General features: G+C 45.7%; 1 protein-coding gene across 1 annotated transcript in view; it reads right to left on the reverse strand.

Annotated features, from left to right (window-relative positions):
- Positions 1–14220, reverse strand: part of LOC118790845 (A disintegrin and metalloproteinase with thrombospondin motifs 2-like) — a 126972-nt gene that overhangs the window by 32108 nt on the left and 80644 nt on the right. Inside the window, exon 6 of the mRNA XM_036547938.1 lies at positions 3297–3443. Coding sequence (XP_036403831.1) covers positions 3297–3443 — 147 coding nt within the window. The remainder of the gene's footprint in view (positions 1–3296; positions 3444–14220) is intronic.

Here is a 14220-nt window from a genome sequence, read left to right on the forward strand (position 1 = left end):
CTTCAGCTCCGGGGTCACCGGCAAACCGAGCTTTCCCACATTTCCTTTCGGGTTGTTATTATCGGGCGATAACATGAGTCTTGGGGACTGAGCTCAGACATCTGAAAGTGGAACTAAATAGAGAGAAGGAAAGATATACCCACACCCTTTCACTCTCTCTCTGTCTCTCTTTCTCTCACACACACACACACGCGCGCACAGGGATCCGCAGAGGCTGAGCCCCACAGATGCGATAAAACTCCAGATCTGTGTTTCTTTGATGTCCTGCAGTCAGACAATGCTGCCACCCCCCTGCTGCCCACACACTGCCCTGCATAACCCCACAGTGACCCCTAGAGGCACAGCAGAGCATAGCAGTGGAGCAGACGAGGCTGCTGGAGACTGCGTCAGCCCTGGGCTTCACTGTTAGAGTACAAATAAGGGTAAGAAACAAAAATATAACACTGTGACAGCGCTGATTGCCTGTCATTTCTCCCTTTTTTTAACAGGCTTGACAACAAGGAAAGACTCGCATATGGAGGGATGAAAAGATATTGTTCTGTATCTTCAAAAATGATCTACAGTATTCCCTCATGGTTTTACCAAGGGGTTTAAACACAGAACACTGCTTGTCTTGAACCAACAAGTTATTATTGTTATTTATCTCTCCGGTTCCCACTGTGACCCTCAGTACTGGAAAACCTACTCGCAGTGGAATTATTTTTTAGTACACAGATTCTCACTCAAATATACCACAACAACAGTGGCTCAATAACAGCACAACAATCCAGAAGGAAAAGAAGCACAATAATTACGACACTTGCATAATGTGTGTGTAATATGCCCACTTATTGATGGTAATGGAGAGGTAATTTTGTTAAAAAGTTCCTGTGCTGTGGCAGTTTTCTATCTTGGAACCTCCTTCTCTGCAGAACAATGAATATATGCATGGATTTTATCATTCAACTCAAAAGCTTGGCATTTTGCCATCCTGAAAAGACAGGCCTGAGACAGGAGCTGTCACACATCTACCATTCTGTGCTAATATGAGCCTGCCGACCGGCATGTGGATGTGCCCAACATACCATATAAAATACATATTTCCTCGCGGATAAGTAGGCATATTTTTAGGGTCGCAAAATTCACACCCCCTGTTGCGAGTTGTGTGAAAGTGACACACGGCAGTAGTATAAGACCAGAGTGTCAACAACAACAACAAAAAAAGTGGCTGCATACATCAGTCCCCCATTTTCCGTGTTAACCTGCAAATGGAAAATGAGTTTTCACTGTGCAAAACCCCAAAATAATTAAAGCTAATTTTTTTTTCAATGAACATTGATGTTAAATGAATGTAATGCCAAACATATTTGAAACTAGAGGCTGTCATAAAAAAGAAAAAAATAATTTTTCTTCCTTTCATCACTGAGATATTATCTGTCATTCTAAAACTTAATAAATACACACATCTATTCTGTCAACTACAAACAGTACATCCATTTTGTGTAATTAATATACCATACAATACTATAGGAAGAAAAAGACCAGCATCACTTTATGCACACACAGACGCACACAGGCACACATACACACTCTCTCACACACACACACACACACACACACACACACACACACACACACACACACACAAAGACCCTTGTCTGCCAGGGGTCCTACCACTCTCAGCACCCCCCCCCAGGGTCCTTCTCAGACTCCCTCAGTTAAGCTTGATGCGTACTGCCACTTCCTGACACGCTTGGTCCCTGCGCACTATTGTCCAGGGGAAATGACATCATGAGGAGGACACTGACACCAGGCTCCTGTCATGTTGATGTCCTAATGGAAATTTCACTTCTCAAAGTTTGGCTGGAGAACGTGGGGGCCCCAGACAAACCCTGCAAGTAAAAACAAACGGGCGTTTTAACACCCGTCACCCGGAGGCGCTGTCTCGTCAACTCTCGGCAGAATTTTGATGCAAAGTTGTTACCGAGTGTCAGAAACACTACGCCTGCAAACCGGAGTTATTCATCTTGACACCCCCACCCCCCCCCTTATTTTCATCTGTGAGACACTTTGGGAAGGTTTGCCTTCAGTGGGGAACCGCATGTGGGATCCTCAAACCTCCACCACTTCAGAGGGGAGGCGGGAAGAAAGTCCCCCGTCCCGAAGAACGAGTAGCGTACCTTTAGGAGGCACACCTGCTCCTGCATTCCGGCGAGCCTCTCTCTTCTCCCCTCTTCACTGGGAGAGACTTAACCGTAATGTGAGCAAAGTAAACTTTCAAGAAGAAAGCCGCGGGAACGAACGCGTGGGAGGCGATTTATTTATTTATTTATTTCTATTTATCTGGTTTTCAGTAATTTATTCTGAAAGCGCTTTTGTTTTTAAACATACTTTTTCCCTCTCAGTGGATTACAGCGGGTATATGACACCGTGGCTTGCATTCCGTACCACCGCTTTCCCAATATTTGAAAGAGGGGCAAGTGAGGAGGTGCTTTCCTCTGCAGGGAGGCTCCTGACACCGGCTGAGTGGCTGGATGCTTCAGCACGCCCAGGGTTTCTGGGACTCTTCTCTCGCTCAAGGTCGTCTCTGTCCCCGGCCATCTCGGTGCACATTTAATCCACAGAGATTAAAGTCCACCTAGTGCGCCTGTCAGTCACAAGCCGGTGGCCTCACAAAGCTAAGCCCCTTTCCTGCTTTTTTTCGATGCAGTTTTAAAAAACATATAGACACAGCCAGCTGATGATCATCGTGTTAACTTGGCCATGCCGTCATGGTCACATGACATGAAGCCATCCTTCCAAATATATCACACTGCAGGCTAGGATTAACCCAAGGCCTACCGAGCCTGGTCATGTCAATCACTCCAACACAGCATCACAAAAAGGACTTAACTAATTCTTGAAGTACTGTCTGCATACAAAACAGCTTTAATCATAACAGCACAGAGCTTATGAAAGGAAGGTCAGGCTATTAGGAGAAAAATAAATTGCTGGTGCTGAGAGGTGCTAAAATCTGCTGCCCCACTGTGGGTCTTGCAGAGTGTGCTCTGCGTGCAGGTGAGGAGCCGGGTTTACAGGTGTAGTGCACTGTGGTTCGTGCCTCTTTAAGACACCCAAGCTAACTGTAAATGGAGCAGTATCTGCGATGATGGAGAGCGGAGGTCTGCTCAGCCCCTCAGCCACTGGAGAGAGACGAAATGGCAGACCCTGAGAGACTGTTTTCAGAGGGTACGCGTGCTTTACTCCTGTCCTTAATATACAGACGACGGACTGTAAGAGCTGGGTGTAGTGTTCTGTGAGGAGGGGTGTGGTCTTACGATATTCATGAGGGTTAGAAGGTACTTCTGCACGTGCTCCTTGCCGTGGAACTGGACCACCGAGTAGTCCACCCCGAGCAGGACCTCGATGTTGTAGGCCCGCTCCACGGCCTGGCGGCGCACTCTCCGGCTCTGGTTCAGGTTCTGCTCCACCCCCCTGTACAGGGTCTCCAGCTCCAGCAGCCCACCGAGCTCTGAACCTGCGAGAGAACCGAAAGACACCTGCAATTACTTCGCCTGCTCCACTGGCTTACATTACATCGCATTCATTTAGCAGACGCTCACATCCAAAGCAACTTCCAGCACAAGAGACCAGAGGTGTATCCATCCAAGTTATATGAGCAACAGCGCCAGCCCTGGTTAACAGCACTCCCAGACCAGATAGCGCATGTATAACACCATTCAAGTATCAACACAAGTTAATTTTTTGCAAGTCTGGAACTAAGACAACCAAAGACACCATGGGAAGCTGTAATGTACACAATACCATAATCACATAAAATGCAAACACATCACACAATATCCAAAACTTAACAGTACATGTAGATAACATGTAGTAACAGAAGCATTCAGTGACACATCCTTCCCCATGTTTCATATAATTGAACCCAGGCTTTGAGCTATGCTGCTAAAGAGCTTTTCTCAGATACTATTCTGTACCAGACTCATTACCAATGGATTTTTAAATGTTTTAACCAAATTTCCATACATTGTTCCAGGATTCAACCCTGCAGCCCTCCGGTAATGACTTCACACTGCACACCGATGTCCTGCCCTGGTCTGAGTCGGATCCAGTGACTCAAGTACAAGAACAGATATATATATATATATATACACACACACACACACACACACACACACACCCAGGCTCAAAGGATCCCTTGGATTTGCTGAAGTGTAAGGTGAAGATCACGTGGTGGGAATATGCGTGTGATTGCGTTTGCACAGGTGTTACATGGCAGTTGGATCTGCAGCCTTTCTTCTTTAACCCACAAAATACTGTGATTCACCCCTTGTTAAACCCGGCGCACGGCGATGGCGGAAACTGAAGCGGCTTAAAATAGACTCCTTCCTCAAGACCTGCCTCTTGTTTTTATTGACTGTCATCTGCTTTGGCAACGCCTACACATGCAGATTATATGTTTCTGTGCACGTAAATAAATGAATGTATTTATGTTTGGTATATGCGATAGCTGTAGTGTCTGTCGCTTTTACACAGTCCGCACCGATGTGAGTGGAAGCGAGGCACCTCACCCTTCGCCTGGAGGAGGGAGAGACATCAAATATCCTACGGAAAACCGCAAGAACAGAGCAAAGTGTCTTAGTAAATTCTTCAATGAATGTAGAGCGCCGTGAGAGGGTCTATGGCTTCTTTGGGAGGATGTACCGATCCTCCAACGGTGTTTGCCTCCGGGTGCACTGTGGGAGATGGGGAAAATAGCCACGGTGGGCATGCATGCGTATTAGAGGATCGTGTGTCTCACACCTTTGAGTGGGTTCAGCTTTTGTCATTGCAGTGGTGATGAGGTTAAATGGTGAATGCATGTGAAAAAGTGGGAAGTAAAAGGGAACATTATTATTATTATTATCAATAATAATAATAATAATAATAATAATAGTAATAGTAATAGTAATAGTAATAATAATAATAATAATAATAATAGTAATAATAATAACAATAGTAATAAAGGGCTCATATTTACAAACATAATACCTATATTACTGAGTACAAATTTTATAACCACTCATTAACAGTTAAAACACTATTGGATTTCATATCCATACACACTCATGACAACTTCTTTCAATTACAAGCCATACACCATCCACTGAACATTTCCAATGAAAGTTTATATCAGTGGTAAAAGACAGTTGTGAATGTTTATGTATGGAACCAAATTCAGTAGCCGTAAAATTGTTAATGAAAGTTAACAAATGGTGTTATGAAGTCTTATGTAACGCTTATATGTGTGACTAAAAACTATAAATAAAGGCAGAGAATTGAAACATGACTTCTGTGTGAGCTCAGATGTAAGTGAGCAGAAACCCTCCCCACCTGCTCTTCCTTACTCAAAGGGTGGAAACTGATAAAGGTGTGCGTTATGTAACTACCCGTCTGTCTTAAGCAGTGCTTGGATCCTTTGATTAAATATCCCCCATTAGTGAGTGCATTTGTCTTTTTATGTGGGGGTTTGGGGTTGAACAGAGCTACTGCACCTCCCCCTCCCCAAGGGAGCCCACAGCATGGGGTACAGGGGTGCTGGAGTTCTCCGCCACTCTGGGGGGGTGGGGGGGGCTGTTGATAGGGGTACGCCGCTGGATCTCCTCCTTGGTCTCCTGTCTCCCCATCAGCAGGGGCGTCCTCCACTCTCTTCTTATGCAACGTTTCCTTGGCAACCTGTTCATGGGTGAACCGACATTCCGCTCGGCAATATTGGCTCCAGTGGCTTGCGTATTGGACAGTAATCCACAGAGTCCACCGAAACGTGAAACTGTAAGGAAATTTGTTCTCATGGTGTCGGTGTCCTTGATTGGGCATATGATAATAGAAAACACAACTGACAATTAAGCATTAAAATGCTTCTTTTTGGTTTGCATTTACAAGGTTGCAGCGACAGATTTGCCCCTATGCCTTGTAATGACTGTATTATGATATAATATTATGGTTTTGTTTTAGGGGGTTCCTCAGTTTTGGAAAAGCCGTCTTCTTCAAACCCACACTGACTGATAACCAGGAGGAAGCAGGTGTTACTATCTTTTCCGTGTCTCCAGACAACCATGAGCGGAATACCACTGCCTTACCCACTAAATTAACTCACATATGTGCTCTCCCTCACCAGGTTTACTGTTGTTGTTTTTTTTTTAATAACTTTTAATGGAGGTGATGTCATAACCACAACATCTGCTTTGAATGGAATTCTCATATATTTTTACTCATGCAAGTGCCCGTGTGGAAACAGCGTTCTGATGCTTTTTCTCTGTCTGTCTTCTTTTTCTTTTTCTTCTTTTTTTTTTTCGAGGATGCCACGCTACGGAGAAGCTGCAGAGCCTCAGTGCATCGGAACAGAAAGGCCGTAGTTTTTACAGGCGCGGGAAATTGATCCTCCAGTAAAAAGGGGCAGCCGCAGTCTGCCCACCCTCCATCCCGCGGCCAGCGCCATCAGAGAGGATCATGGGAGCCGTGCGGAGGCGCAGCGGTGATTAAAGGTGACACGGCGGCGGTCTTGCAGCAGAAGCGCCTCGTCCTGCCTGCGGCGGAAATCCCGCCGAAACATCCGAGAGATTTTATCCGACTGTCGATGTGGTAATCCAGAGCGAAAATCCCTCCACGAAACAGCTTTTCTGCTGGAACAGCTAATAAGCCCCTAGATCACAGGCCTGGTCACAGAAACCTGAAGTACACTTTATCCGTCGCACCTGGGGCCTTTCGAGCCTGCGGCCAGCTCAGGTCCCCAGGGACCACGACGTCCCTGCAGCCAGCACAGCCAGCCTTGCACTGGGCACCAACTGGATGAAAAAAACAAAACAAAAAGGAAAAAAAAAAAGCACAGAGGATTGCCCTTTTCTCCTTGAGGTCACATGCTTGTGGTCAGATGGTGACTGTTTTGCAACCCAGGACCTTCAATGTCCTGTATAGTATCCCTGCTCTCACCCATACAGCAAGAACAGGGGTCACACACAAAACTCTGCAGGGTGAGACAGAGGTGACCACTGGCTTTCTGCACCAAAGATGTGGAATCCTCTTTAGAAGAGTCAAACAATACCCATGAATTCATTTTTTAATTCAGCATTACCATTCCTAAAAAATCTAAATTATGTACCTGTTGATTTCTGAGAACACTGCCATTGAACAATGGGGGAAAACAAATATAAACTGCTGTTTGTCTGAAAAAAAAAAAAAGACAGAAATGCTCAGGGGGACTCCCAGGAGGGACAGGGCTGGTGAACAGACTGTACTGCATGGTACTGTGGTAAAGACATTAGCATTTAAGTTGTCAACAGGCCCTGCTAAAACCTGCAATATTTGCATTTGCAGCTCAGAAAGACAGTAGCTGCTTCTAAGCATAAAACCACTGGATGTTAAGGGCCATTATTGTGCAAGCTTTTTTTCAGTGCTTACGTTTGCTGTTCAGATCTTTTCCACTTTGTCAAATTTTCTAGGCCCAACCGACCAGCATATTTCCTCATTTATATTTTGTAAATGATATAAATACTTCTTAATATGTATTTAATGACATCATTGCAAAGCTGTGCAAAGTGAACAACTGAATCTGCCAGCGCAGTTACCCAGGCCTCAATACACTTAATATCAAATTGTAATGTAGAAATGTGAAGTTATGATGCATCATTATTTGAAATGGTGCTGAAGAGTGCTTACCTGGAGCATGACTCCTGCGCCAAAGTGCACCTTGGTCCCCATGAATGCCACATTGTGTCAACACATAAAAATCGCGCACTGTATCTCAAGCAACTGTGGGACGAATCTGTAGGTCGGTCTCAATAGCGGGGATATCAGCAAATGATGCGACAAGACGAGTAATCATGTGGCAAGGACCAGATCAGGAGCTGACAGAAGGTTCCGTGTGGCAGGCACCACAGACTACAATGGAATGTGACATAAGTTTTTTTTTAACCCATGGAAAATCAACTCTTAGCGTGAAAGGCATAGCCTATACTGTCACTGAATGTACTCTACAAAGCAATTACAGTGACAAAGTGCAGGTCTGCAATCTGTGGTAAACGCACAGTGGGATACATGGCAGATGTGTTACTGGAAATGTTTTTTTCAAAGGTGTTGTGTGATTCCAAATCCGGTTTGGTAGCTATTTGGACGAAACTTTTATATGTTACTCGGAATCTGGACGTCTGAAATCTGAAAATAAGAACATATTTATTATTCCTGGTACTTAGAGTTAGAGTTTAAATAAAATGTCCATTTTATGTACATAAACAGTTTTTCTTCCTCATAAACAGCCTTTGAAAGATGGAGTGAAAAAAAAAAAAGAGAAACCAGAATGACCTTCAGCGTAACGGACTGATGTTTTTGTTCTCTTTTTTGGATGAGAAATCGCCACGCGGAGTTTGTAGAGCAACTGCGTTTTATTATCCTCTGGAGAGGCTGAGTCCACTGCTTGATGCGGTTTGTGGGTAGGCTACACACATGACCAGATGACATCATCTCTGTCGAAGCCCCCGGACACAATCAAAGTTTCCGTTCCAGCTGGGCCCCGATGTTCCTGTCCCTAAAAGAGGACCAGGAAGACACACAGAGGAGGACGAAGGCGAGGGTTCTGCGTGATTCTGAATCAGATGCATATCAACCAATCATGATTGATTTTTATATTTTGTTTGTTCTTTAAGCATACATATCATACAAATGAGGGTGCCTTGCAGCCATGTCCGTTCACACCCAAAAGCCGCCACACTGTGTTACAGAGAGCTGTCAAGTATCAGCCCCCAGGATCAGCAGTCACACTCCTGGGCAATGCTACAGAGATAAGCGTCCTGGTTATGACTGGTCCATAGCGGCTGTCAGAAATCTTCAGATCAATCTGAATTTCCCTTGAAGCAGACCGATGGCATGGGACATACCTACAAGACCAAAAGGATGCTGTGCACACCTTAATTCAGCGTGCATTTGAGTGACCCCCCTCTTTGCTATATAGATTTGGAGCTGGTATTTTAGTAATGTAACATAAGAGCTGAAGTACCCCCCAACCCCATTCCCTTCCCTCAATCCCCTCCTTCCCTGAAACCCTCTCCTGCACCCATCTGTCAGAAACATATGGCCTCCTTCGCCTCCCAAGAATTCACATTCAGGTAGAGGACCACGCGCCCTTATTAGGAGACAAAGGTACTTTGTCTTTCAACCTTTGCAAATGTCAAGAATGTCTGAGCATGTGTCGAAGGGAGAAAAAAGAGAGAGAGAGAGAGAGAGAGAGAGAGAGATGGAAAGGGAGAGGGAGAGAGAGGTAGAGAAAGAGAGGCAAGGATAGAGGGAAAGATTAATGTCGTCTATTCAGGTCAAATCCTTTGTCCTAGCGTCAGAACACTCCTCCAATGTTAAAATGCACTTTTTGGCAGCGGTACAGCAATTTTGCTGCACCACTAAGGAGGCCGAGCAAAGGCCGAGGAGCATTCTGACTAATTTGACCTTAATCTGAGCTGTATCAATGGGATGCCCCTTCCAGGAAGCAGATACTGCTCAGTGCTTACAGGTAAGAATGCGCTCTTCTAGAGAGCGACGGGACTTTGCAATCCCGCCATGGTCCCGCCCGGCAACAGGTGAGACGGGATAGGGAGGATGGTGAAGCATCACCATGGCAACCGCACAAGAAGGAGACCGACAATTATTGGTGGGATCGAAAGACCCTTGCACCCCAGCACCCAATGAGAGAGATTTGGCAGCTTATTAGAAAACACTTCAAGTGTTTACGGATATGTACTGAAGGAATAGAGCTTTTGGTGTGAGGCTATGTGTTAGAGAAGGGCATTACATTACATTATGGTCATTTAGCATTTGGAATTAAGGCTGATCATTGGGGCTCTGGCTGTCCCATCTTCTGAAGCTGCTTTGGCTTCTGTTTTCTCAAGAGTTCATTTGTTGATGTGGTATTTCATTACTGTATCAAGGTAATAAGCAAGAATCAATTGTGTAACAGTACTGTGAAAACCCCACTGGCTTGCACAAAGGAAAATGTCTAGAGTATTGCTGGCATTTACAGTTGTACCAGTATATATTTCCTCACATCTCCATCATATATTAGCATGCTATTTTTAGATCCTTCAACCCGGTGGTGCTGTGCTTCTCCAACAATGACAGTCACTCGGCTGCAGAATTCAAGCATCGGCTGCAGTACCCATGTTGTCTCCCTAGAGGGTAGCAGTGAGCTCAGCCCTTCTCTCAGCATCCAAGGGGATAAATTACTGTGAATTTCCACTATATTGCTGTATGACAAAAGGGGCTAATGTAGGGGAAAAAAGAAGCCAGTCATAAAAAGGTTTCCTAAAAAGAAGCTGTTTTCAATAAAAAATGTATTTGAATCAGTTTGCAGTTTATGAGAGAGAGGGTGCGGGTGAGGATCACAGATGGGCCCATCATTTTTCTATCACGTGTGGCCTAAGAAGATCTTGAGGCTTTCATGTTGACAGTAGTGGCCCAGATAATACCAAAGCAATTAGCCTCACTTCATCTTAACCACTTTCTCCATTAAAAAAACACCTTTCACACTCTTGGTGGTGAGAGGGGACGAATCAAACTTATAGAATATATCTAGAGAAAACTCAACGTGAAAACTCAAAAGTCAACGTCAAGTTAACACTCGTGCTGCAGAACACGGACACCTCCCTGCCAACACACCCCCAATAGTTGTGATCTGGCCCTTGTGGTTTACTCGCATACAGACGCACTTCAAGCTCTCGTGAATGCCACAGTGTGCAGTGCATGACACCGTCCAATGTCTGTGCACTCACCACAGGACAAAACACATGAACGTGTGAGTCAGACAGTCATAAACACCACAGTGAACACAACGCAGAGGTGCATGCTGGGAGATGTCTCCAGTCTCTTATTCAATGCACGCGAATGCCCAGAACTTTCCTCTCTCACCCTGTCTAGCTGATCTCGCCAGCAGAAACCAGCAGCTGTCCGGACAGGAGGTGCGTGTGTGTGTGTGTGTGTGTGTGTGTCAAGGGAGAAGGTGCCAGGTGGGGGGAGATATTCCCAAAGCCTTACGTAACCTTTGTGTCACCTCTCACACCATGTCTGGTGTGCTATTCTACTCATCGTTTGCCCCCGGGCCCAGCGCTCAGCCATAGTTTCTGGATGACGGCTGAGGGGGGGGGGGGGGGGGGGCAAGGGGGGCTAGGCAAGGAAAACACATGTGTCAAATTACAGCACAGCCACTGCGATTGATGGAAGGGGTATCCACTGAACTGGAAATAGATATTATTCCGGGTTGTACACCCTCTAAAATGCCAACAGGGTTTATCTAGCACAGAGAGATATGCCACCTGCTTTAAGGAAAATAAAACCAAGGAAGAGCTGTGGGTGACATTAAAGAAAAAGAGATATGACCGAGGTCTTTGCTTTTCCCCATCTATCAAATGTGCCTGTGGTTGTTCTATGAGACAATGAAATGTAGGGAAAGTATCTGGTTGTACACAGTATCGATATCCAAAAAGGCCGGTGTTCTCAGTACGTCCAACAAAGCATTTTCCCCAGGGTTCATTTTCAAGTGCTTATTGACTTTCGGCAGAAAAATTCAATTTTTTTCAAAGCTCCAATCAGAGGAAAATTGAAGTAAATGTTTTTTTTTTTCCAGAGAACAGCGCTCAGTGCTGTTTAAGTCTTATTCAGCTTGCCTAACCAATACTAACCACTTTCAAAGCTTCCATTATTAAGAAACACAATTCTGAAACAAACTCCATGAGCACATTTTTTAAGCTTTCCTGTCAGCTAATAAAGACAAACAAGCTACAAGGAAAAGAGGTTCTTAAAAATCCACACAGTGTGCCAGCCTCTTAGCCAGACAGCACGATCTCTCTCAGATCGGCTTCAAATTCTTCACCTATCATTCTCCACACACTGTCTTATAAGAGATAAGATGTAGGGAAGTAGATGAGATGTACAGGGGTGTGTGTGTGTGTGTGTGTGTGTGTGTGTGTGCCTTCTATGTCCTTTGCCTCTCTGTCAGTGTTGATGAGCCGTTGTGTCAGTGCAGGATTGGAGCTGACTTCACACCTGCCAGGTGCCGGAGTTCAAGCTCCTGAAAATTGCTCTTGTGTAGTCTGTGGAAGGCTGCATCATTTACTCTACCTTAAATAACTTCCAGACCGTGCACCTCTCGCAACTCTAAACACCAGAACAGAGAAGAGTAAGCAGGTGTGTCACTTCCTCTGCCTGCGAGTTCTGCGGTCATTAGGTTTTAATTGGGCGTGTAAGAGAGCAGTGCCAGGAGGTGCCAGATAGCCCCTCCCGCCACATCTCCACGAGGTGGAAGCAGATGCCAAGAGTCCTGGCTCTGCTTGGCACAGCTGCCGAAGGAACAGCGACCGGAGGGAATCCACTCGGACCCAGAGTGGCCAGCGTCTGTCCAGCCACATGTGCCTCGGAAACCAGGAGCAAATGAAAGCATTCCATTCATTCATTCATTCATTCATAAATACACTGCCCTCAAAGGGTGGCAGAGATACTACCCCTCCCAAACTACCCCCAACTGCCTTGCTTGGCCCAACCTCCCATGAAACAACCACAGACCTGATGAAGAGAGAAGGAGCCCCGCCAACCTCCATCCCTCCCTCCCTCCCTCACTCCACCTCTCCCTGTTATTATGGGTCTGCGATTGTGCTGTAACCGTGGTAAACTGATGAACAGACCAGGAGGAATAAGCGAGGGTGCTGTGGGAGGGGGGGGGGTGAACCCTACCTGCCCATGACTCTTCGCCCACAGTCCTGTGGACCTACGGAATCGATCTGTTAGGATGAAGCCAGCCAGGATGTGTGGGGCTAAGCCACACTGACCTCTGCCGGGGCCGGAGAGAGTCGATGAGGTGATTCCTCCCTCCTCAGAGAGGAGCATGAAAGCCGTAGGAACAAAGGCTAGGAGAGAGGAGCCTCCCTCTGTCCTTAGACCTGGCTCTGGTGTGCAGCCACATAAACAAAGGCTTTCAGCTGATGCTCTAATTTGGCTCACATTCAAACTAACTGAATCAGGGCAAGAATATTGTCGATCGCGATATACACACAATGTGGAGAGCTGCACTGTCAAACATGGCAAGAGAGGTTTGGACAAATATCGTGGTGAAGTAAAAAGCAGAGAAAAAAGAATTCAGCACATCGTGCCTCAAGACCAGCAAGAGTTAGTAAACTAACTCCAGGAGGCGACATCACTGCAGTGAACTTGATTGATTAACCTGCTTCAGTTGAGTTAAAAAAAAAAGTGTAATTTGCATCTATTCTGATGCCAGGGCTCTCTGTGGGCCTGTGGAGTGGCTAGGCGTACACCTGGGTGTGGCATACTGGCCAACTCACAAAAAGAAATAGGGCAAAATTGTCCTGATCTGAGATCAGCATCATCCCTCTTCATCACCTGCAGCCGAGAGCCCTGTCAGAGGTGCTGAGAGAGGGGTCGCCCGGGACTCAATGAGTTATGACAGCAAGGCAAACATCCGTCTCTCGGATTACTGTGTCAGCTCACACTGACTGCATCTCAATGGCGTCTCTTCAAAGGCAGGAGTTATGACCAGAGAGAGGGGAGGGCGGGGAGGTGGAGGAGGAGGGATGGAGAGAGAGAGAGAGAGAGAGGCCACACTTCAAGGAACCTGCCGCTAAGGGTCAATAATCCTACGATTCCCCAAGCGCTGGCTCAAATTGTGCATACTTTTAGCACATACTTGCCCTAGGAACACACACACATGAATGCACACACACATGAATGCACACACACACACACACACACACACACACACACGATTGCACACATAATACACTCATACACACACACACAGTCTTTCCCTTTCTTGCTTTCTCATGCATACACAAACACTTTTTTCTCCCACTCTCTCCCTCACACACACACACGCACACACACACACACACACACAAATTGCCCTGAGCTAGTGTAAATGCATTCTAATTATAGAAAGAATAGAATCAATGTCAGCTGACGCAACGTTAAAAATGTAAGTGGTCATCATATTACAGGGGTGAAGGATACACTGTCACTTTGCGCTCTGTGTCAATGAGAAGCACCGAGGCTGAGCAGGCCATGTGGAGTGAGACATCTGTGCAAGAGAGAGAGAGCAATATGGGAACTAAATTTTATTTACAGAGGCCTTGAAACAGTGACACTGACAGAGAGCTCACGCATATATATATATAAAATTCAAGTTGTGCATAATATACATTCTCGTAAGTCAACATT

Source organism: Megalops cyprinoides, chromosome 16 (assembly GCF_013368585.1).
Source record: "Megalops cyprinoides isolate fMegCyp1 chromosome 16, fMegCyp1.pri, whole genome shotgun sequence".
In the NCBI taxonomy this organism is placed as follows: Eukaryota; Metazoa; Chordata; class Actinopteri; order Elopiformes; family Megalopidae; genus Megalops; species Megalops cyprinoides.